We start from the raw sequence: 24,049 nt of genomic DNA, 5'->3' as shown, positions 1-24,049 counted from the left end.
TCAAAACCTGGGTATGTTGGGGTAGTCTGAGAATTCACTTGAGTGGGTGATCATAGTGATAGGATCAACCTTTTGTTGAACAAAGTGAATGATAGGGTTTACACTCTCTCTAATGGAAACCTAAACTATCGGTAGTGAATTTCAATTGTTTTTGAAATCTGATTTTGCGAAACATATTTATGATATATATAATATCAATGTTAATGAAAAAATGTTTGCAATAGGTTTTAATTCCCAAGATCCATCTGAGTAGAGAGTGTGACACTACACCTTGTAGCTAGGGGAGAGGTCATACCATATCGGGCAGTGCTTGATCATTATGGGCCGAGAGGTTAAGTGCACGAGACCATTACAGGAGTCCATTATCCTTTGGTCTTCATAGGATGGCTGAATTTAAGGATCATTTAGGTGTAAATGTTGGGCCCATATTGAGCCCATAGTAATGTGTTCAGGGTTTCACTACGTTAGTAGTGAATTTTGCCAAGCCTTTTCATAGAGGTTGGGTCGAACCCATGTGAATTTCTGTAAGGTCATTGTGGGGTCCCACACCATACAAATGAGGCCTAAGTTGGCCTTGCAACACCTTGGATCATGTGCCTTACATCTGATGGGCCTAAAGCCCATAATCAGTATGATTAATTAGTTGTCATGTGCCATGAGACGAATATGGGTATGGAACACATATTCTTATAAAAAGATAAGGTTTATCTCTAATTAGAGTTCAGATATGATTTAGATCTGGATTATCTCCTAATTAGATTAGAACTAAAAACATGCTTTTGTAGTTTTTAGTTCTCTTTGCTCTTCTTTGTCTCCCACATTTAGTCAATTTGACATCAACTATTTGGGACTAATATAGATTAGTGGAGGCTTAACCAAGTATACATCTAAGTAGTTGGATCCCAATTTTGAAGAAAATTGTGTTGTTAAACAACTTCAGCTATATACTATGCCATCTTTAGTTGAGGCTGGTTTTAGGATTGATATGGCATGAACTTCCACCTTGGTATCTACATCTATGGAATCCATATCAGGTATACATCTCTCCCTTTGTTTGGTTTCAAATCTAGTCCGGTTTAGTGCAAGATCGTTATGAAAAATGCAGGTTTTTAAAATATAGAGAATTCGATTTCCAGAAGTATTAGGAAATTTTTGAAAATTTGCCCAGCCATCTAGCATGGTTTGGCAATCCAAAAGATGGATCCTAACTCTTTCAACTAGGTTCAGCCCTTGGACTAAACCAATCGGATTTAAACCAAAACTAAAATAAACAAGAACTAATCTAGCTTATTTGAGCAATTAGCAGAAACCTCTAAGAATTCAGTTCTCAGAGAGGGCCAATGATCTAAAATTTGTTATATATATTCTGACATATTATATAATTGTTCTATTATGGATCTTTCGGGTCGAACCTATGGTTCTTTGGGGTCTGATCACAACCCCTTGGGTCATTGTTTGATTGACCCAAAATTGACCTAGGCAAGGGGTTTGATGGCCCATTGCATGGACCAATTCAGCCCATACTTGAAAAACTCTTTTAAGTTAGATTAAAGGGTATGCGCATGTGATCTACTTTTTACAAGTTTTAAATTGATATGAATCAATTATGTATGTATATATGATGTATTGAATGGATGTGATTCGTCCATAGGTCATAAGTGCTTGGTCTATGTATTGATTTATGTGTCTCCCCATAATCGTCATGGATGAATGCACATGGGTTATTGTATGATTTCCTTTTCTAATGGGCCCCCTCAATAACTCCCCCCCCCAAGAGGAACCTCGTGGGAACCCTAGCCCATTAAGGGCCTATTTGAATCTAACTTTATGAAAGTCGATGGAAGCCATTATTGTATGACCCAAATCTAACCTAGGGATTGATATACACATTCTCTCATGATTAATATAAGTGCAATGAGATATGGAATATCATAAAAATGATATCTCCGAAGGCCTTCCGTCAATAGCATGAAAACGAGCTAAATTGTTGGGTGGAGATGCACTAGTGGGAGGGGCTTATCCTAAAATGGAAGACTCTTCTATGGTACCTTGGGGCTCCTAATATAATGGGTCTACACTTACCAGTTAAAAAGGTTTAACCTAAAATTGCAATGAACCTTATTCAATTCCCATAAGGATTAGAAAAAAATTGAAATTTCTACTAGCCATTTAGCATGGTTTGGCCATCCAAAAGATGTATCCTAACTCTTTCAACAGTTGAATGCCTAAACAATTCCTATATCAGGTTGTCATTTACAGTTTGGAGAAAGGGTGCCTAACACCTTCCCTCTCCCAATCCTAGCGGACTTAGAACCTCTTGATTAGTGCCTTTCAAATGGAGATTGGAGTCACTATTTTTGAAAACAAAACCAACTTTATAGAATTTACAAAGGACCCATTTCCTCTTAAATTAAATGGGTAGCAATTCCTTTGTTTGTGTGGGCCTTGATTTTCCCAAAGCTCACACCAAGCTTGGGTGGAGAATTCTAATGAAATGGAAAACCTTTGGGTCCAAGTTGTATTTAAGAAATATTTTAAGAGGAGAAATCTTTTGGGAAGTTAAAAAGAAAAAATATCATTCTTGGGCTTGGAGAGGTATTCTCGCTAGAAAATTGCTAAAGGAAGGTATTAGATGGGAAGTAGACAATGGAAAAGAAATAAATTTTTGGAATGACAATTGGGTGGATGATACCCTAATTATAAATTGTGTCAATTTGGATACAATATCAAATGAAAATTTGAAAGTCAATGAAGTCATTGACATAGAGAGGAGAATTTGGAAGGAACAAATGGTTAGAAGTTTAGTTCCTCCTTGATTTGGGAGAGCATAAGAACCATCTTTCTTCTTTCTTTCCCCAAAGGAGGATATCATTTGGTGGCCAAATGCCAATGGAAACTTCTCGAATAAATCAGCTTACATGAAAGCCAAATCCTTGGATGGCGTTCCCTCTAGGATATCAAATGATTTTGCAAAAGTTTGGAGCCTAACACCCCTCCCAAATATGAGGCATTCATGTACCTTCTTCTAAGTAATAAACTCCCAACTAAAATTCTTCTCTTGACCAAGGGAATGAAAATCGATGGATCGTGCAATGTATGTGGGGAGGAGGAAGAGGATTTAAATCATATATTTGTCAAGTGTACCCATAGAAAACAAATGTGGATGATAACCCAAAAGACTTTCAAGCTAACAAATGGACTTAACCACTCAATGGTTAATACTGGAGACAGGGATGAATCTTTCATATTGTGATCCCAATCCTTGTCAAGACCCTGATATAAAAGAAAATTCACCATCCTTTTATGGCATGCATGAACCGAGATGAGAAGATCTATAACAACAAAAGTTTGCCTCCTCCCATCATTCTTGATAGAGAGCTAAATTCTTTTGGGGAAATTAAATCTTCTTCCGGTGGAAGAAAATAAGAAAGAAACTATAAATACCAATGAAATGGTTGAGTCCTTGTTTAAATGCCATTAAAATAAACTTTGATGCTTCCTATGTAAATGATAAATGTATATTTGGGTGTGTTGCAATGGTCCATATGGGAAATATCCTTGATCTAAATAGGGAACATTTGAAATTTTACGATCTAAACAAGGATCATTGGAAAGAATGTATGGACAAAGAACATACTTGGGAAGCGATGAAAAATTTTAATCTTACTTGTAATATTAAGATATTGAAATTTACAAATAATTACTGAAAATAACTAAAAAATATTAAAATACTGAAAATAACTAATTAATGTTTCTAGTAATTATAATATTATATAATTATATTATTGAAAATCTTATTGAATGAAAAAGAACATTTAATAAAAATAAATAACTAATAACTAATGATATTAAAAAACTAAAAATAGAACTAAATAACTAAAAAATAGAACTAAGTAACTAAAAATATTAGAAATACCAAAAATATTAGTTACTAACAAATATTTTTAATTACTAAAAATATTAATAAATGAAAATAAAAGTTACTAAAATTACTAGAAAAAATTAATAGCGAAAACAACTAAAAATTTAACTATTGAGAATATAAAATTACTAAAATTATTAATTACCAAAAGTAAGAGTTTTTAGTAGAAACCTAATGATTTAATGAAAATATTTAGGATAGGGCAGATAACCCTACCCAAACCCAAACATAATGATCTAACTAGCGGGGACCCATGTGGTGCACATGACTTATTAAGTTAAAGATAAACAATAGAAACATGTAAGAGTGCACAATTGTTTTATATAACAATTAAAAATTATTTATATTTTATATACTATTTTTAATAAATTTTACAACACAAAATTAACATTAATTAATTTTACATAGGGTTATTTATCATACTTAGGGATGGCATTTTCCCCATTTCCCCGATGGGGTGGAGATGACGATGATTATCTCCTCGCGAGGATGAAAATGGGGAAATTTTCATCTTTGTTGAGCACTCCCTACCCCGTAGGGACCCTGATCCCCCCATGGGATCCCGGCTAATATATATGTACATACACATATGTTTAAATATGTATATATGTCACATATGTTTATACATTAATATTTTTAAAAATATGGTTAAATATGTTTGAATATTTTCTAATAGGATTGTAAATTTTGATTATTTTATTCTTATTTTTTAAATAAAATAAAAAACAAAAACATAATGGTTGACATTATAAAGAATCACGAGGATTGGGGATCATCGTGGAGACGGGAAAGTGGGAAAATTGGGAAAATTCCAATATTTCTTAGGCTAAAATATTTTATATCATAAATTTAATTTTTAAATTTACTTTTTAATAATGCCATTGTAATTTTTTAGAATCTAAACTTAAATTTTAAATTAAATTTGTTAAGTTTAAATCTTTTGAACCGACCGACCAAACCGAAAATTGACCCAAATTGATAAAACTTGAGTGACCAACTCCCCAACTTGATCAGGTCGATTTGGTTGGCCAAGCAACCTACAACTGAACAAAACCAACCCATGAATAATAGTTTAATCTCCAATAATTATTAAAAATTTAAAGCAAAAATACACAATAAATTAAATTTGAAAAGCTAAATAATAGTAGTTTAAACCCCAATGATTATTGAAAATTTTCTATTAAATTACAAAACAAAAAATATATATTTACTATTAATACATAATTTTGTTATTTAAACTATTTAAAATCTAGTTATTTTAAATATATAGTTAATTAAAATATTTAATTATTTAACTAAATATTTAAAATCTTAATCTATTTATTATAAATGAAAGTTATTCTATAACTATTTAAAATATATTATTAATTGATTTAAAATATTAATTTTAATACTTTTCTATTTAAGATATTTAGTTATTGAAATGTTTAAATAATATTTCATTTTTTAGTGTTAGTTTTTTATTATTTAAATAACATTTAGACTGAATAATCTAGAAAATCATAATTTATATTATTTGTAAATAATTTCATGATTAATTTTGTAAAAATATAAAATTATTAATAATATGAATATATTTAAATAAAATATAATTATTTTTTTGTTTTTTTAATAAATATTTTTAACTTATTATATAATTTTGTTAGAATATTTTAATACTTTTCAAAATTTTAATTCAAAATTTCTTTTGATAGATGTAGGTAAAAGGTGGGAGAGAAGATAAATAAGAATTAGATATAATTTAGGAGAGAGGCTCTCTACTAAATTAAAGATAACTTAGTAGAAAGTTGAAGATAGTGGGGGAGGTTGTTTAGGATATTAGATTATTTAGGTAATTGAAATGTATGTGTGTGTGGGGAGAGGGAGAGAGAGAAAGATTTTAGGAAGATTTTTTCTGGGAAAATAGAGTTTCTAATTGGTAGTTTCAAAAATGACATGGATTAAGAAAATTAAAAAAATTCAAAAAGAATGGAGAAAAATTCTAGATTTCCTTGTTTAATAACCCAACAAATTTGTTATATTGATATTTTTAAGATTTAAAATGAAATTTATTCTTTGCAATGCATTTTGGTTTTTGGTTAATGACCTCTAGCTTCAAATGGGTCATTTTTTTTATCTTTTTGCTTTTCCACGATAAAAGATCAACCAAAAAGCCCCAAACAGGGGAGTATATTTTTCATATGTTTATTGCTTAAGCCTTTAAGGCCACCATTTAAACATTTAATTGTTATAAATAATGGTGATTGGTGTCAAATAGGTTGGTTTTGGTGTTTTGTGTAGTCAAAACCAATTAACTTCTACCCTTGCATGCAAGTTTCAAAATTTCGCAACATATTGGCCCGTATCAACCAATATATATTGTATCTTTAAGGGGTAGGCACAGGAAACACTACAAAATCATTTATATCATGTCTTTCCATCTTGTTGACACCATATTGTGACTGTATCGGGGGCGTACCAGACCTGTATTGGGGTGTATCAAGACTGTATGTAGTCGTATTGAGGTGTATCAACCAATACCTATAGGCAAAAGGAAAATTAAAGTTTTTGAGAAAAAAATGCTTCTAACTCTCTCCAAAAGCCTTATTTCTCTCCCAAACTCACTATTGTTGGTTTTAAATTGTTTTTCTTTATTCATGTTGTTACAATGTTGTCAGCTTAGACTACTGGCAACATGTTCTTTTCTTTTTGTTTAGGGTGTGCTGCCAAGGGCCTATTTGCAATTTCTTATAGTTTTTATAAAAAATTTAAATAAAAAGAGAAGTTGAGTGCTGCCAGCTAAATACTTTCGACCCTTCACATCTTTTCTCTTTTTCTTCTTCCCCTCTCCTCTCTTCTCTCCTCTATTTTTCCTCTTTTTCGTATGGTTACATGGTATCAAAGCAACACGCTGGGTAATAGGAGTTTTCTTTCGTTGAGAAGTATTAACTCAACCCATGCGTCAGTTTCTTTTCTTGGACTGTGAAGGCAAATTTTCAAATCAGACTCACTTTCATCACTTCTTCTAGGTTCTTCCTTGGTCATAGCACCACCCTAATTGGTGGAAGCCAATGCTGTGAAGCTTCCTTGCCTCCTTCGACTGATGCTGTGAAGATCCAAAAAACTTCCTTTTAACCTTCAACTGATGTTGTGAAGACCTACAAACTTCTATTTTTTTCCCTTCAGATGATGTTGTGAAGACCTACAAACTTCCTTTTTTTGACCTTCGGCTGATGCCATGAAGACCTGATTATGTTTGCACTTTTGTACCGGTGCTATACAGGGGTTTGTGATCACCTTTGTCTAGGTATGTGCTAGAATTAGTGTGTGAAGTGTGGAATTTATAGCAGTATACTTGGTACAACAATATTCTTCTTCTTCCTAAATTGTTTATGTGTTGTAGTAGTGTGTACATGTTTTCAGAAGTAGGGTGTGGCATTTTGTGCCTTAGTTGTGATTGTTAGAAGTAGTACTGGTGTAAGGACTGGTCTTGTACACTTGCAGTTTTTCTGTTTTGGCTTGTAAACCTGCCATTGAAAATGGCGAATGATGATTCTACATCATTTGGGTTTACAATCCGATTGATGTACTTTTGACATTTAGTGTAAATAAATAAAGTGCATGTTTGATTCATGTTGTTTGGTATAATTCTGTGTAAGACCCTAAAACTGGACATTTGATGAGACACGTGTTAGTTTTAAATGTTCACAGCCATTGGATAAGTCTGGGGAGATTTATTCTGCCAAAGCTGATACTGGTGTGCCGTCAAGTGTTAGGATGGCCTGTCTCGGTCACCAGGGTAAGAACCAAGGCACATGCAGTATGGGATTACTCGAATCCTTGAACCGGACTGGATTTATAGTGTTGCCCTAGACCTTGGAGACAGATGGGCAAAACTGGAAAGTTACACCTAACCCTTAGACTTGATTATGATGCTTCACTAGGTGTCGGATCGGGCTGTCTTTGATATGCCAATCAGTGAGATCCTTAGTAGGGGTCAAAACCTGGGCATGTTTTGGCAGTCTGAGAATTCATCTGAGTGGGTGATCATAGTGACAAGATCTGCCCCTTTGTCAGACAAAGGAAATGATCGGGAATGCACTCTTTCTGATGGAAACCAAACTGCCGGTAGTTGATTTTAATCATTGGATTTTTGTTTTGTAAAATTTATATATGATATATATATGTACGGTTTCAAAGTGTTTGCATATGGTTTTTAATTCCCGGGATCCATGTAAACAGGGATTTTGTTTGTATATATATATATATATATATATATATATATATATATATATATATATATGGGAACATGCCAAAACCACCTATTCAAAGCAAAGGCACTTTACTAAGATTTACCAGTTATTAACTGAATCCTCAACTTGTAAACAGGGAAACCACAGTTTATTAGCCTATTGTTCAGCTCTTACCTCAGTGTGGAAGGAATTGGACCACTATCAGGCTATATAATGGAAACATGAGGATGATGCTAGAGCCTGTAAGAAGTTGGTTTCTCAGTAGTGGGTTTTTGCCCTCTTGTTGGACTAAACCTCATATATGAACCCCTAAGAGTTCAAATTTTAGGAAGTAAAGAGTTGCCCCTAAGAGGTGTATGCCCTTGTTTAGTATGAGGAAGGTAGGTGGAGTGTGATGGTTACAAGTGAGGGGAAGCAACAGGTAGCATTAGCTGCAATGGGTGGAAATAATATGGGAAAGAAAAATGATTCTAGGAAAGCCGATGATAAGGATAAGTTGTTTTGCACTCATTGTCGTCATTCAAGACATACGCATGACACAAGTTGGGAGCTCCATGGGAGACCAAAGTGGGCTATAAAGAACCAAGAACAGGATAAGGTACGGAGTCAGAAGAAACCTAATACAACACACAACGCAGCAAATGCGGTAACCCACGAAACTCAGTTTGTTGTGGTGCCAACTGACTACTCAATAACACTTCATTGGTTCACTCAAGAACACTTCATTGGTTCTGACCCCAAGGAAGACATTATGAACTCCTTCCCTAGTCATTTAGAATCATATGGTAAGGCCTTGCGCCAGATGGATAAATCAGTCGCTGATAACCCTTCTACTTCATTTGCGTCTACATCAGGTAATGCAGCTTCTACCTTCCATGTATCCACAGCCACAGATTCCCCCTGGGTCATTGACTTAGGGGCTTTTAATCACATGACCGATAAGCCAAACCTATTCAGTTTTTATAACCTTTTGTCAGGAAGGGATAAAGTGAGACTTGCATATGACTCTTTTTCTTCCATTGCAGGATAGGGATCAATATCCCTTCCTTAAGGACTTAACCTGAGTAATGTTTTGCATGTCCCTTAGCTACCTATTAACCTTCTTTCGATTAGTAGTATCACAAATTCATTAAACTGTTGTGTAACCTGGACCTAACTTGTGGGAGGATGATTGGTAGAGGAAGCTTAGTGGATGGTCTCTACATTCCTGACAATAAGACTAGTTTCTCGATGTCATATTCAGAGTCTCATAGTCGGTTAAATAAGGGTCAAATTGTTTTGTGGTATAATTGGTTAGGACATGTGTCTTTTGAAATAATAAAGTCTTTGGTTAATGGCCTCTAGCGTCAAATGGGTTATTTTTTTTATCTTTTTGCTTTTCCATGATAAAAGACCAACCAAAAATCCCTAGACGTGGGAGCATCTTTTCCATATGTTTATTGCTTAAGCCTTTAAGGCCACCATTTAAACAATTTATTGGTATAAATAATGGTGATTGGTGTCAAATGGGTAGGTTTTGGTGTTTTGTGCAATCAAAACCAATTAACTTCTAACCTTGCATGCAAGGTTCAAAATTTCCCAACGTATTAACCTGTATCGGCTAATACATATTGTATCTTTAAGAGGTTGTCATGGAAAACACTACAAAATTATTTGTATCGTATCTTTTTATCATGTCGATATTGTATAGTGACTGTATCGGGGTGTATTGGGGGCGTATCAGACTTGTATTGGGGTGTATCAAGATTGTATCGTAGTCGCATCGAGGTGTATCAACCGATATAGTATGATTTATTGTAGGCAAAAATCGAATTAAATTTTTTTTGAGAAAAAAAAACATGCTTCTAACTCTCTCCAAATGCCTTCTTTCTCTCCCAAACTCACCAAATCATCCCTACACATTGTTGGATTGTAAAATATTTAAAAAAATCCATAAGCAAATTCCAAAACTCAAGATTTTAACTTTTACTTTCAACTTATTACAAAAATTTCAAAAATAAATATATATATTTTTTTCAATTTATTCAATAGTATGTTACAATATTTTGTGTTTCTCTAATGCTTGGTATATATATATATATATATATATATATATATATACACACATACATATATATTATTTATTTATTTATATTCTCTCCTTGTGTTGAAAATCCTATATTTTTTGTGCTTTAATTAGATCTATTTATGTTTTGAAGAAAATTTAGAACAAATAAAAAATAACAAAAAATTAAAAATTTATATTTTTGGTGTAATGTGCCCATGAAGAATAATTGTGTCATAGATCTATGGGTGATCTACCATATCCATAGATCTATTGAAATTTCTAAAATATTCATTTTTTTTAATTTTTTGAATACAAATAATTATTTTTTAAACTTTTTGTAAGTTTAAAATAAAATTTTCCAATTTTTAATTGGTAGATCTATTGAAATTTATTGTAATATATTTATTTTATTTTTTGTAATATTTATTTATTTTTCTAATTTTACCTTAATATTTACCATGTTGTAAATCTATGGATGATCTACCACATCCATAAAATTATTTTTTTGTTACATTTTATTTTCTTAGTTTTTGTTATGATTTTTGTAATAAAAAATAAAATAACTATTTGAATAAGAAATAAATAGTTATTTAGAAAATATAGAATATGTTTCATTAAATAATTATTAAGCTTATATTTTATAGTTATAAGTTATAACCTTATTAGAGAATACCCTTATGTTTCCCTTATGTTTTCATATGTTGATTACAATATATTGTTTTTCATAAAAATCACTAAAGGATGTGATATTTATGTATATATATATATATATAGCTCATTTAGGCCCTGTATTTAATGTTATTGATGTATATTTCTAATTTATTGGAGTATCTATAGTGTTTTTATGCGTTTCCATGCATATCTTAATTTTTCATTTGTATTCATGCCTATCCAACGTGTATCAATACTCTCTTAAATTTGTCTTTTCAATACACTTGGCGTTTCCGATACTTTGAACCTTGCTTGCATGTTTCGCTATAGTGGTAGCACAAAATGGGTCATGACGATTATTGTTTTCGATCGGGCTCTAAATATTCTAACCCATATCCATTTTTTCTTCCATGTATTCTTCTAGATTTTGGGTTTTATTAAATATTAATAATTACATTGATAATTACACTAACAATTATTTCAGTTTTATTAAATAATAATAAGTACAGCAATAAATAATAATAATTGTAGTATTAAATAATAATTATACTAGTAATAATAACAATTATTATTATTTCATATTTATTTTTTGACTATTATTTTCTGGTTTTTAACAATTAATTAGTGTAAAATATAAAAAAATATTGTAATTCATTGCTATTTAATATTTAATTATTTTAATATTTTTTATTAATACAAGTTTGTACTTAAAAATAAAGTTAATACAAATTAATACATGTATATTAATAAAGCAATAAAAAAGTAGTAAAAATTTAGTTTCAAAATTAAATCTTATAAGTTGATATCCATTTAAACTTCATTTAAAAAATAAATGATACTACATATTTGTTGATAAAATTAAAAAGATAACAAAATTATTAGTTTTAAACTTATTATTATTAGTTTAAAATACCCTAATCCATTCCAAAATATCAAAAAATTACTACTAAATAAAAATGTAGTAAAGTTAATATAATTTAATAAAAAATAAAAACTAATACTATTAGGAATGTCAGATGCTCATTCTTGGTGTATAACTTGGGTGGACTGGGTTGGGTTGAGGGTTAACCCAAGCCCAACCCTAACTTTCAAACCTCGACCTTAGGCTTAAGCCCAAATTTACCAACCTAGGCACAACTCGAGTTTAACCCAACATCTTGGGTTGGGCTTGGGCATGTTAAGCTTCGTAGCCCAATTTCTAGGTATAATAAATTAATAATTATATCATAAAATGTTGGGCATACTTAGGTTGGGTCAAATCGGGCTTGGGCTACCCAAGGCCTCAATGCAAGCCTGAGTTTTTTTAGCCCAAGCTCTTCTTTTTTGAAAACTCAAGCCCAACTTATACAAAAATCTTGATTGAGCTAGATCTTATTCGGATTAGCCCACACAAGTTGCACTCCAACTCCTTTTGCCTCAAATTCTTTTAACAAATATCATGCATTGCACTAGTCCCCTAATTATGATTTTAAATGGATTGGAAGGAATTAAATCCCAATCCAATGAGATTATTGATCTACTTAGATAAATACATCATTCAAATCCAAAATAATGGGATTGAATATTAGGTTGTGTTTGGTTGTAGTGCAATTTATTTGCACTAGTACAAATGCAAGGGAGTGCAAATAAAAAAAATGCAAATCTCGTTTAATTTTGTTTTAGATTTCAACTTTAATTTATTCTACTCCATGCCTTAATTTACTTCATTTGTACTGTAATCCAACAAAATAAGCTAAAATTTTAAATAAAACTAAGTCAGAATTTTAAATTTACACTCAAATAATTTGCACTGCCATAATTTTACATCAATGCAAATTTATTTGCAATAATTTACATTGCAACCAAACACAGCCACAAGGTTGGGTTTAAATCAAGCACATAAACGAATCATTTCAACCCAAAAAAAAAATGCATGCAGCACACATCATTGCTGTTTAAATCAAAGTTTGACTTTTCTAATAAAAAGCAGCAATTGCATCGGTCAACCCACAACATTTCTGAATTCTGACTACGTAACATACTAACATGAACAGCCTTGGTACCAATTACCAAAGAATAGTCCAACAAAATTTATACACTCTCATTCGCTCGTTCGCGTGTTATATCGAATATCATAGAATAGAAATAAATAGAGATGAACATCATCGCCTCAGGCCCTTTCTTTGCCAATCTTTCTTTCCCTCTTCACTCCCTCTCTTTCTCGCAAACGTACACTACTCGTAGGGCTTCGCTATGTCTGCATTCTCTGCCTTACTCCAGAATTCTCGTCGTCGGCTTCTCTACAACTTATTCTCTCGTCATTGCTCGAGATGCATTTCGACTCCATCCTCTTCTTCATTGGAGATAAATGTAGACCTCTCTCATCCTACTTACATGGTCTGGGGTTCAAACACAGGTGTCGGAAAAACCCTAGTTTCAACAGGCCTCGCTGCTTCTATTCTCACTTCTGCTGCTTCTTCAAACCCTGCCAAATTCTTCTACATCAAGCCTGTTCAGACAGGGTTCCCTGCAGACTCTGACTCTCGCTTTGTTTACCGCAAATTTTCGGAGATTTTTCTCCGTAGGCGGGGTCAGGCTAGTTCTGTTGCTTCGAATCATGCACTGAAAGCTTCTGCCTTGGCTGCGAAGGAGCTTTTGGGTGCTGGAAGTGAAGATGAGAAGTTGGAACGGAGTGAGGATGGGCTGAAGAATTTGTGTTGGTACGAGGAGATGAGAATGCGGGGGGAGGAGACTCAAGTTGTGGGGTCAGAGTTGGTCTGTAAGACCATTTATGGATGGAAGGAGGCGATTTCGCCGCATCTTGCTGCGGAAAGAGAAGGAACAGTTATACAAGATTTGAATTTGTTGGAGTCGTTGCAGAGGTGTATGTGGCTAGGTTTGGATGATGGAAGTAATGGTCGAAAGGAAGGAATTTGGAGCTTGATTGAGACGGCAGGGGGTGTGGCGAGTCCAGGGCCTTCCGGTACTCTACAGTGTGACTTGTATAGGTATCTTCTGTTTTGTTATCTTCCCGTTTTTGACAACGCAACTTACATTGGATGGATTGATGATTCACATGAAGCAGGGCCAAAGACACAGTTACGAGTTAGAATGTACTGATATTAGTGCTTTGTTTCTATAATGTTTTAAGAAATTCAGATAAGAATCCTGTTCCTTGTTATTAATTATGAACGACTGAGTAAAATAAAAAGTAAAAATAAACACACATGCATACACACACGGAAGCTTTTTTAGCAGCAAAAAAAAAAAAAAAAACATACACCCACGGAAGAAATATTGAAATAAAAATTATTTAAAAATTGTTAATGTTAGTTGCAGTTGGGTGAAGTTTAACCCTTAGTGGATAACTACTCATAAATAGCTGATGGTTAGTGGCGGTGTGATTCAAGGTGTTCGTTCTTCCCTCTCGCCTTCTGCGAGTTTTCCTTTCGCGTAGAGTGAGGTTCCCTCCCGCCTCATGCAAGGTTTCCTTCTTCCCCCTCTGCACCCTATATCTCTCCCACTCTTGTTCTATCTTGCTTTGCTTCCTTGTGTATCGTATTTCATTGTGTTCTGCTGTTGGGTTGTTGATGGAAGTGTTGGGTGTCTGTTCTCCTTTCTTCAGATACCTCTTTGGAAGCATTAAAGTGGAGTCTATACTAGTGATATTATTTATTTTAGTGTTTAGGTGGATAGTGTTTCTGGTGAGATTGGCATTGGTGATGTTGAATTTTCCATTGTTCCTCAGTCCGTTGTTCCATTTTCCAGTGATCCTTGTCATGGCACTTCGGTTACAAATGGGAGTCATACTAGAGCAATGTTAGATGCAATCTACGCCCAACTAATTATCGCTTCTGGTGTGAAGAAATGGACATCTATGGCTTCTGATATTGGCGTTGGAGTTTATTATGGTGAGTTTTTTCCCATCTTCTATATTGTTTGAATATTTCCGGCAATCTTGGAGCCAGGTCTCTCTCCAGCGGCAAAGCTCATTTGGGTCATTGTGTGGTTTGTATTCAGCAAAGATCTGAAGGGGTGTGATGGAGGGCGCATTTTTCACCATTATCTTAGACAGTTTAAATGATGTGGCAATTCTGGCTATTATAGTTGTGATGCTTATGGAATTTTGTAGGGTTAAAAGGGAAGTGATGGTATTGGTTGCTTTATTCAAATCTCTTTATGACATACTGGGCTGGCATGGCGTTTTCTTTGGCAAGCACCATTTCAAGACTGCCTTCAATATTGTTATCCTAAGATGAGGCCTCAGCACTTCTCTTTTCTCCACTTAAACCTGGATATTGGAAATTTTATTGCCTAGGATGGGGGTTATCTTGGCAATTAATTTTTCACTTAAACCCCGCTTGTTATGGTGTAAGTGATGGCATCTTGGGTTTCTTTGGTGTGGGAATTTGCTGTCAGATTATTCTCTGTTGGAGGTAGTTTGTCCTCCTTTTTGGCATTCTAAATTTGTTCGTGCTGTTTGCAGAGATCTTGCAAGTATCCTCCCTAGGTATTTGGTTTCACTTGTGCTTTTGATCAACAGTTTAGTCCATCTCTAGTTGCATGTTCGCATCTAATTTTCTGTTTTTCTTTGACTGACTTTGCTGATGGTTGTCTTTGTTGTAATCTGAACACTTTTCAATTAAGTTTTGCCTTTTTGGCGTAAAAAAAAAATAAGGCGTCAGTTTTGGCTTTTGGTGCATAGTGCCCGCTTATGGACTGCATACTTGAAGGTGGATGGAAGTAAACTAGTTAGTAACCCAAACCATTCTTAGCTTTTCTATTACTCAAAAAGTTTGCAAATAAGGATTTTAGGGTCCAGTAACTAGGCCCTATTTTTGTGCAGATTTCCAATTCAATATCTGCTGGAGGGTCAAGGACTGTTAGCTTTGTTCTTCTATAGTTTTTTTGATAACAGTTGAAGTGGCTGAACTGAATGATTCATTGTTCTGTCTTTTACATGAATTAGTTATTAAGTTAAGAGGGTTGTGAACTCCTTAATAGTTGAGGCTAAAATTGGGTTGACTACTATACCACTGAATATTTTATTATTTAATTATCTTATCCAATAAAAGACAAAGAAATAAGTTAGGCCACTTCATCTGTCACCAAATTGGCCCCTAAATTGGTTTTAGCTAGGTGTTTCTTGACATTTGGAATTCTGTAATATTAGGTGAACCTGTATCTTCTCTTATATAGTTTTCTGAATCAGTTGTAGCATTAATTATATACTTTGTGTAGAGGTACAGTTAATTAGTTTGTGGTCCCACTACTTGTTGCTTATTTGTTGCTGTTTTATTATTATTTGTTTTGCTTCTCTCTTTTATATAGGCGGCATGGGTTTTCCTATCTTTGTATCTATTCTATTTGATTAATATAAATAGTAATTCATTGGGGCGGCAGGACCATTAGAATCTGCACCCCTTTTACTTTCATTCTCTCTGTCTTTTCACTTATGCTTCTTCTTCTCCCTTGGTCTCTCTCTCTCTCTCTGTTCTCTTTTTCTGCTGTTTTTCTTACAAAACACAAGTCTGATTACCATTGGTTACAGCCAACTTGGTATCATAGCAGGCTTGGGATTGATTTGGATTCTCATGTGGACTTGATCCAGCCGGCTACATGAGAATTCTCTTGGGCTGTAGTTTAAATCTTCCATTGCCTGATTCTTGGAGGTCAGTGGAGATTATAGGAGGTGCCCAGGGTGTGAGATCTTGGTGATGTCCTGTGGCCAGGAAGAGTCATAGAAAATAGGTCAGTTTGAGATTTAGGGTTTAAACCTTTGATTGAAGGTGGCACTCAGGTTTTTCTGGGTATATTTCACATTGTTGTTGAAACCGACAGTTATTAGAAGTGTTTTTAGAATCCTCTAGAGAGAGTGGTTATGATTTTTAGGCTTTCTCTCGGGCTGATTCTAGGTTTTCTCTGGGAGTTCTTCTCTTGGACTGTTTTTGTGGACCTTCTCTTGTTTGGGAATTGGGAGTTGCTGGGCAGCCCTTGGAGGGGCTAGTTTGTGTGAGAAGGAGTGGAATTGTGCTCTCTTGGTTTTTCGAACTACTTGCGCTTTTAAAACACTGAGGTGAACAATCTTAAACATGGGAGAAACTTATATTAGTTTACTTCTCCACTGAGCTTTTAGGGCAACAACGGGGAGAAATTGAGTTCAAAAGGGGGGAGTGAAACAAAGAAGGCATTTCCAGTAGGAAATGGAAACGAAATGAAGGCACGACTTGAATGGTTTGCGCGAACAATTTCATCTCCAAACAAAACAGGGGACCATTGAGACTCAAAAAAGGGAAGGATCTGTTAATAGGGCAGAAGCAAGGGCAAGGTGTCTAGATGTTGTATCAACATTTGATTCATGACTCTTCCATTAACAACCTCGTTGGGGCACCTAGGTCGAAGTCAAATAAGTAATGCAAACATGGATACTCCCCAAGATTCTCAAACTGTATCAGTAGGGGGAGTGAACAGTGGTCAGGAATAGTAGGGGTTGCAGAGGACTTGCAGTTTGTGCCTATATTGTCTACCTCCCCCGGTAGGTAACCCTTCTAACCCAATGGATTTGGTTTTTGGTACTAATGTCTCTATTGATGCTTTGGCAGGTATACTGACTTCCACCATTTGCTCTGGTTTGCTAAGCTTGCTGCAGGTTAATGATAAGGTGGTTTTAGGGGAAGGATCTAGTGGAAATGGAGAATTAGAGGTAGGCTGTAGCAAGAAATTGATGGAGGAGAGAAGGTGTTGAAGGTGGTAGCTCAAGGAGTGGGAAAGAGGGGGGAGAAGGTATGGGAGGTGTGGAGGTAACAAAAAACTAGGGTGTAGAGGTTAACTTAATGGAGGATGGTTAGAAACAGGTCACTAAGGAAAGGGTGGGGGAAGAGGAGGAAATGAAGGAGGTCTCAACTCTGAATGAGGAAGTTGGTGTAGGAGATGATAAGTGGAAAATTTGGTTGTAAAGATGGACTAAAGGTGGAAACCCCTAAGGATTTGAAATCCTTTGATAGAAAAAGTAAAGATTTAGGAGGAAAGAGGAGAAGGAAAATAAATGAAGTAGAGAAACTCATAAACAACGTTGAAGGGGACAAGAAATTTAGCGCTATGGGAGGGAGGAGGGGTGGGTTATAAAGTGGTAAAGGATGGGTTTAAACTCTAACAATCATTGTGAAGATTATTAGTTGGAATGTGTGGGGAATGGGGACTGCCACAAAAAGAACAATTAGAGCACTCCTAAAAAAAGGAAAATCCTGATATTTTGTTAATTCAAGAGTCTAAAATTTAGGAAGTTGATAGGAGATGGGTTCGAAGTTTCTAGGGAGAAAAGGACATTACTTGGAGCTTTGCTCCTTGGGGAAGCTTCAGGAGGGGTAATTACTATATGGATGGAAGAAATTGTTCTTTGTTTTGAAGAGTTGATTGAAAATTTTACAATCTTGTTGAAATTGAGGAACACTCAAGATTGGTTCGAATGGGTTCTCATGAATTTTTATGGGCCAAACTCTTACAGGGTAAGGAATGTAATGTGGGATGAGCTGGCAGGCATTAGGGGGCTTTGGGAGGGCCCTTGGTGTGTTGGAGGAGTCTTTAACGTGACTAGATTTGTTTCTGAATCAAATAGTGCAAGGCAAAGGGAGACCACCAGCATGAGGAAATTTAATGAGTTTATCGTTTCCTTCCTCTTGGGAGACTTTCCTCTAGGACGAGCTTGGTTCACTTGGTCCAATCACCAACGAAATCATTGGAGAAGATCTTTTGGGAAGATTATTGAAGATCATTGGAGAGAACATTACCTAGAATTACCTCTGACCATTGGCCCATTTGTCTCTTCCAACAGAGCACCTTGTAAGGGCCTGTCCCTTTTAGGTTTGAGAACATGTGACTGACCCACCTAGATTTCAAGGAAAAAGTGAAAGATTGGTGGAATCAGCAGAGGCAGTTGCCTAAGTGGGAAGGGCAAAGATTGAGGAAACTTCAATGTTTGAAGGAGGAAACTAAAGAGTGGAATAAAGTGACCTTTGGGAAACAGGAGGAAAAGAAAACCATCTTAATTTCAGAAATTGAGGATTTAGACTGGAAGGAAGCGGAGAGTTCCCTTTTTGGCGAAGAGAGATCTGAGATGCAAGTTGAAGGAGTTAGAGGAAACACTATTAAGGGAGGAAATGAATTGGATGCAGAAATCTAGAGAGAAGTGGATGAAGGAGGGAGATGGTAATACTAGATTTTTTCATGCTATTGCTAATGGAAAAAGAAGGAAGAGCCTAATTTCTTCTCTAGTGGTGGAAGAAGTAAAAATTACAGACCAATCAAAGATAGCCAAGGCCTTTGTGGATCATTTTAAATCAATTTTTAGGAGGCCCCTAAATACTAGATGGTCAGTGGCTTGCCTGGAATAGGAATTGTTAGAAAGCCTGTAAGTGGAAGCTTTGGAAAAGGCTTTTGAGGAAGAGGAGATTAAGGAGGTAGTGTTTGCAATGGATAGATCTAAGGTTCCAGGTTCTGACAGATTTATGATGGCTTTTTTTCAAGATGGTTGGGACATAATTAAGTTGGATTTGGTTAAATTGTTTAGGGAGTTTTGCAGAAGAGGTGTTATTAGGTGGGGAATGAAGTCAACTTTCTTAGCCCTGGTTCCAAAGAAGTTTGATGCCTGTAACCCGAAAGACTTTAGACCAACAAGTCTTGTCATAAGTATTTATAAATTAATTGCTAAGGTGTTATCTTTGGGGATCAAAAAGGTGTTTCATTTCCTCATCTCTTAGTCTCAAGGTGGCTTGATTCAGGATAGGCAGATTATTGACTAGATTCTAATTGTGAATGATTGTTGAAACCCAAAAAAGATCAAGGAGAAAGGGTGTGGCAATCAAATTGGCCTTGAGAAAGCTTATGACCTAGTGAGTTGGGAGTTTTTAATCAACATTTTGAGGAGTTGTGCTTTGGGGATTAGTGGTGTAGGTGGATTAGGGGTTGGCTTGCATACTAATCAATTTTCAATAATTGTTAATTGGAGTCGGGGGGGGGGGAGTGGTTGATTTTTTTGAAGGGATAAAAGGATTAAGTCAAGGTGGTCCACTATCACCCTTTCTTTTTAATGTGGTGGTTACTCATTTGCAATTTGCAAATGATATCTTAATCTTTTATAATGAGGAGAATAGAATGGGAGTTGAAAATTTCAAATTGGTGGCTACTCTGTTTGAAAATATGCCTAATTTGAAAGTTAATTGGACTAAAAGTTTGGTGGCAGGTGTCAACTTAGAAGAAGATGAGCTTGGGGTAATGGCATTAGAGATCCTGGGGTGTGAGAGTGGGGAGTGGCAAATTAAATACCTAGGGCTACCGTTAGGTGACAACCCTAGGTTGGTTAGCTTCTGCAATCCAGTTGTGGATAGGGTAGAGAAGAGGCTAGCTGGCTAGAAAAGGAATTATATTTCTTTGGGGGGAGATAACGTTGATCAAGTCTACTTTAGGTAATCTCCCAGTTTATTTCATGTCAGTGTTTAAGATGCCTCAAGCAGTGGTGAAAAAAATTGAGAAGCTCATGAGGGATTTTCTTTGGGAGTTTTGGGAGGTAAGAAGGATCGCTGGATCAGGTGGGATATAGTGGTTAGAAGGAAGGAAGAAGAGGGTGGGTTTGGAAATTGGCAATGTAAGCTTGAAAAGTATGACTTCTAAGTAAATGGCTATGGTGATTTCCTGTGGAAAATGAGAGAATGTGGCACAAAGTGGTGGCTAGTATTCATGGGCTTTCAAGAAATAGTTTGCATGCCGGTTGCCTACACAGAACTACTCTTGCTGCACCTTGGAAAGCTATACATGATATCCTTTCCACCTTCCTTTGTCATGTGAGGTATGATTTTGCTTCTGGTTCTAAAATTAAGATTTTCGGAAGATGTTTGGGTATGGGAAGCCCCTCTTAAAGATGGCTTTCCTTCCTGTAGAGAACACTATGGTCCTCACTGTTCTCTACACTTCCCTCTTTTTTCTTTCCTCTTTTAAAGAAATACCTGTTGTGGACTTCCTTTTTTTTTTGGTATTTGGTGACATGCACCACTAATAACCCCCCTTTTCCCCCAAATTGGTGGTTGCGGACTTCCTTCTTCCCCCTCTTTCTTTTTCTAGGTTGAATTAGAACTTGGGCCTTCCTAAAATCCTTAAGAGATTCTGAGGTTCCTCTAGGTTCTAGTTTGTTAAGCATTCTGGGATCAGTCTTCTTTGATTTTGAGTGAAGAGATAATTGTGTGTGGTCCCTTACCCTGGGTGGTTCCTTCTATACATCCTCTTTTAAATCCCTTGCCTCTTCTTTGATGTTGAGTGAAGAGATAATCGTGTATGGTCCCTTACCCTGGGTGGTTCCTTCTATAAATCCTCTTTTAAATCCCTTGCCTCTTCTTCCTCTCCCCCTCCTTTCCTGTTAAGGAAATTTGAAATCATAACTCTATGAGTAGCATATTGGGTCAAAACTTTGACAATGTTCAAGGACTGTAAGTTGGAGAGATGTTTTCAGGAATTGGGGGGCCATAGATGTTTTCAGGAATTTTGGAGGTTTGGTCCCCCCTGAGAGGGGATGGTTGAAATTGAATTTTGGTGGCAGCAGTATGGGTAACCTGGGGTCCTCTGGCATTGGAGTGGTAATCACTAATCAGGGATGGAAATGGTGCTCTTCGGGCCTTGTTCTCTGGCCCAATTGAACAAAGGTGCTTGGTAAAAGCAGAATTTCTCACAGCAGTTTTTGGAGTGGAAAAAGCAAAAGAAATTGGCATTGATAGACTGATTGTTGGAGGTAACTCAAGATTGTAGTGGGATGGCTGACGAAAGGTGAAGGGGTGATTTGTTAGCCCAAAAATGATTTCAGGCACTTCAAATGGATCTCAAAAGACTTGAATATCCAATTTAGATGGATTAGGAGATCTACAAATAGCTTGGTTGACAGTTTAGCTAAACAAGGGGTTCAAAGAAACAATTTGTACATTTGTAGGTTCTTTTGGGGGGGCTAGTCCTGTTTTGGACTGTCTTTTCACAACTCCTTGTTGTAATCTGTTCCTTGTTCTTCTATTAATAAAATTTTTCTTTGTGTTGCTGATCAAAAAAAAAATGATGAAGCTGGAGTGAAATCAGTAGAAGAAGAGAACAGAGAAAGAATGAAGGGAGAAAAGAAAGTTTAGGGACAAACTCACTAGGGCAGTAAGAATATCCCCATCTTTTATTATTTAAGTGGTGAGCAAAATTACAAGAACACCTTGCTGCCTACTAGAGTATGTACAATATAACAAGTAAGAAATAAAACATAAGTAATGGCATGCCAACATATAAGAAAAGCCAAATAAGAATAAAATAAACTTCTGGAACTGTTATTTACCTTTTTATTTCCAGCAAGGGATATACATAGCAATGGGAGGCAAGGTTCAAAGTGTCGACATGTTTGATACTGAAATCTCAAGTTTGAGTGTGTCAAAGTCTTAGTACTTTTTTTTTTATATATATTTCTATTGACAGTTTATTCCAATAATAGATACTGCCTAATGATATTAACCTTCAGCATATATACTTCCCTTAATTCCCAGTATTTGGCATATCTGTCCCCCCAAATACTGATACATATTGTATGATATGGCAGTAAATATTGATACTTTGAACCATGGCAGGAGGCATAACATTCTCTATGATTTGGTTATTTCCTCCCATCTTTCTCTTCTTTTTTGTTCTTCATTCATTCTTTATCTTTCTGTTCTATAATTCTGCTATTTTTCTTTCTAATTTTTTCTGCATTACAACTCAAGTATATGTACATGTCCATTCATATACACATGCCTATATACATATGTTAATGTTTTATTGGTAAGCTATCATGTATTCTTCCGAGTTATAATTATACTTGGTATTGGTCCTTAAGTTTTATGTTGTTCTTACATTTGTTTGAAAACTAGACCTTTCAGGTTGCCTGCTATTCTTGTTGGTGATGGACGATTAGGAGGAATTTCTGGAACTATTTCGGCCTATGAGAGCTTAAAACTACGTGGTTATGATATTGTTGCTGTTATTTTTGAAGATCATGGTCTAATAAATGAGGTTCCCTTGTTGTCTTATCTCCGGCACAGGTACTTGACTATGTCAATTGATTCAGTTCTTCTCCTGGGTTAAACTTTTGCATGTATAATGTTCCATTTTTCTTCTTTTTGAGCATTACTTTACATGTATGATACTTTTGAAGATGCTTTTATGTGTTATCTGTATTATTTGTCTCCCTCCCCACCCAAGGGAATTTATGTTGTGCTTTCTATATCTAGCCCTGGTTTTCTGTGTGTTTCTTGTGATATCTTTTCTTTTTCTTCTTCTTTTAGGGTACCAGTACTTGTTCTTCCACCTGTTCCACAGGATCAATCAGACAACCTTATGGAATGGTTTGATGAATCTCAGAGCATTTTTGGTTCTCTTAAAGAGATAATGCTTTCTGCTTATTTGGAAAGATTGCAGAGATTGCAGAACATGCCAAAAAAGGCAAGAGATAATTTTTGGTGGCCATTTACACAGCATAAACTTGTTCCTGAAGAAATTGTCACAGTTATAGATTCACGTTGTGGTGAGAACTTTGCAGTCCATAAGGTTTGTATGAAGCTATTTTACTTCATTTGTTAGAAAATTTTAATCTGATTTGTTAAGTGGTTTATGTTTTGCTTTTGTATTTCTTATTTGAACTTGAGGGTATATTTCTGTGGACAAGTTTATGGTTGGTGAATGGAAGTTTGCTCAGTCATGAAGCATTTCCTTATCTCATAGTTAATGTTCCCAGAACATGGCTCTAGTTCCTTTGTTTGTAAATTAAAAAGCCTTTAATTATTTTTTTTTTTTCAATGAAGGTTCGGAATGCTGATATTATTACTCAACAATTTGATGCTTGTGCTAGTTGGTGGACTCAAGGACCTGATACTACCCTACAGGTCGCTGATATGCAAATTTTCTGTACTGCATTCTTTTAGTAGTTTTGTTTTTGCTGGTGAAAGAAAAATTTTATTAAAAAAAGGAAATAATATACAGCTACCAATAGGGTGCAGAGGGTGCATCATCAGTACAAAAAAAGAATCAAAATACCAGCCCCAAAAGACGGACACCTACATACCTGACTCCCATTCCCCTTTGGACAAACAGAAAAATACTTATAAAATTCACTACTTGGGACAACAGAAAGCAGACACAAACTTCCCCCAAAACATAATTGTTTACCCGGGC

General features: G+C 35.3%; 1 protein-coding gene across 5 annotated transcripts in view; it reads left to right on the top strand.

Moving 5' to 3' along the window:
* The first annotated feature begins 12,904 nt into the window (after window positions 1-12,904).
* The window catches only part of BIO1 (adenosylmethionine-8-amino-7-oxononanoate transaminase), a 33,804-nt gene continuing 22,659 nt past the window's right edge, over window positions 12,905-24,049 (top strand). The window contains exons 1-4 of one of the 5 annotated variants that reach the window (XM_088959039.1): window positions 12,905-13,839; window positions 22,750-22,920; window positions 23,164-23,425; window positions 23,680-23,760. In XM_088959039.1, coding sequence (XP_088815165.1) covers window positions 13,085-13,839; window positions 22,750-22,920; window positions 23,164-23,425; window positions 23,680-23,760 — 1,269 coding nt within the window. In that variant the 5' untranslated portion in view covers window positions 12,905-13,084. The remainder of the gene's footprint in view (window positions 13,840-22,749; window positions 22,921-23,163; window positions 23,426-23,679; window positions 23,761-24,049) is intronic. The other 4 variants (XR_016103588.1, XM_088959040.1, XM_088959042.1 and 1 more) reach the window with 4 other exon arrangements.

Source organism: Nelumbo lutea, chromosome 8 (assembly GCF_056320005.1).
Source record: "Nelumbo lutea isolate HS-2025 chromosome 8, American lotus-T2T, whole genome shotgun sequence".
Classification (NCBI taxonomy): domain Eukaryota; kingdom Viridiplantae; phylum Streptophyta; class Magnoliopsida; order Proteales; family Nelumbonaceae; genus Nelumbo; species Nelumbo lutea.
Note: the sequence above shows the minus strand (reverse complement) of the source record. Positions and strands in the feature narration are given on the sequence as shown.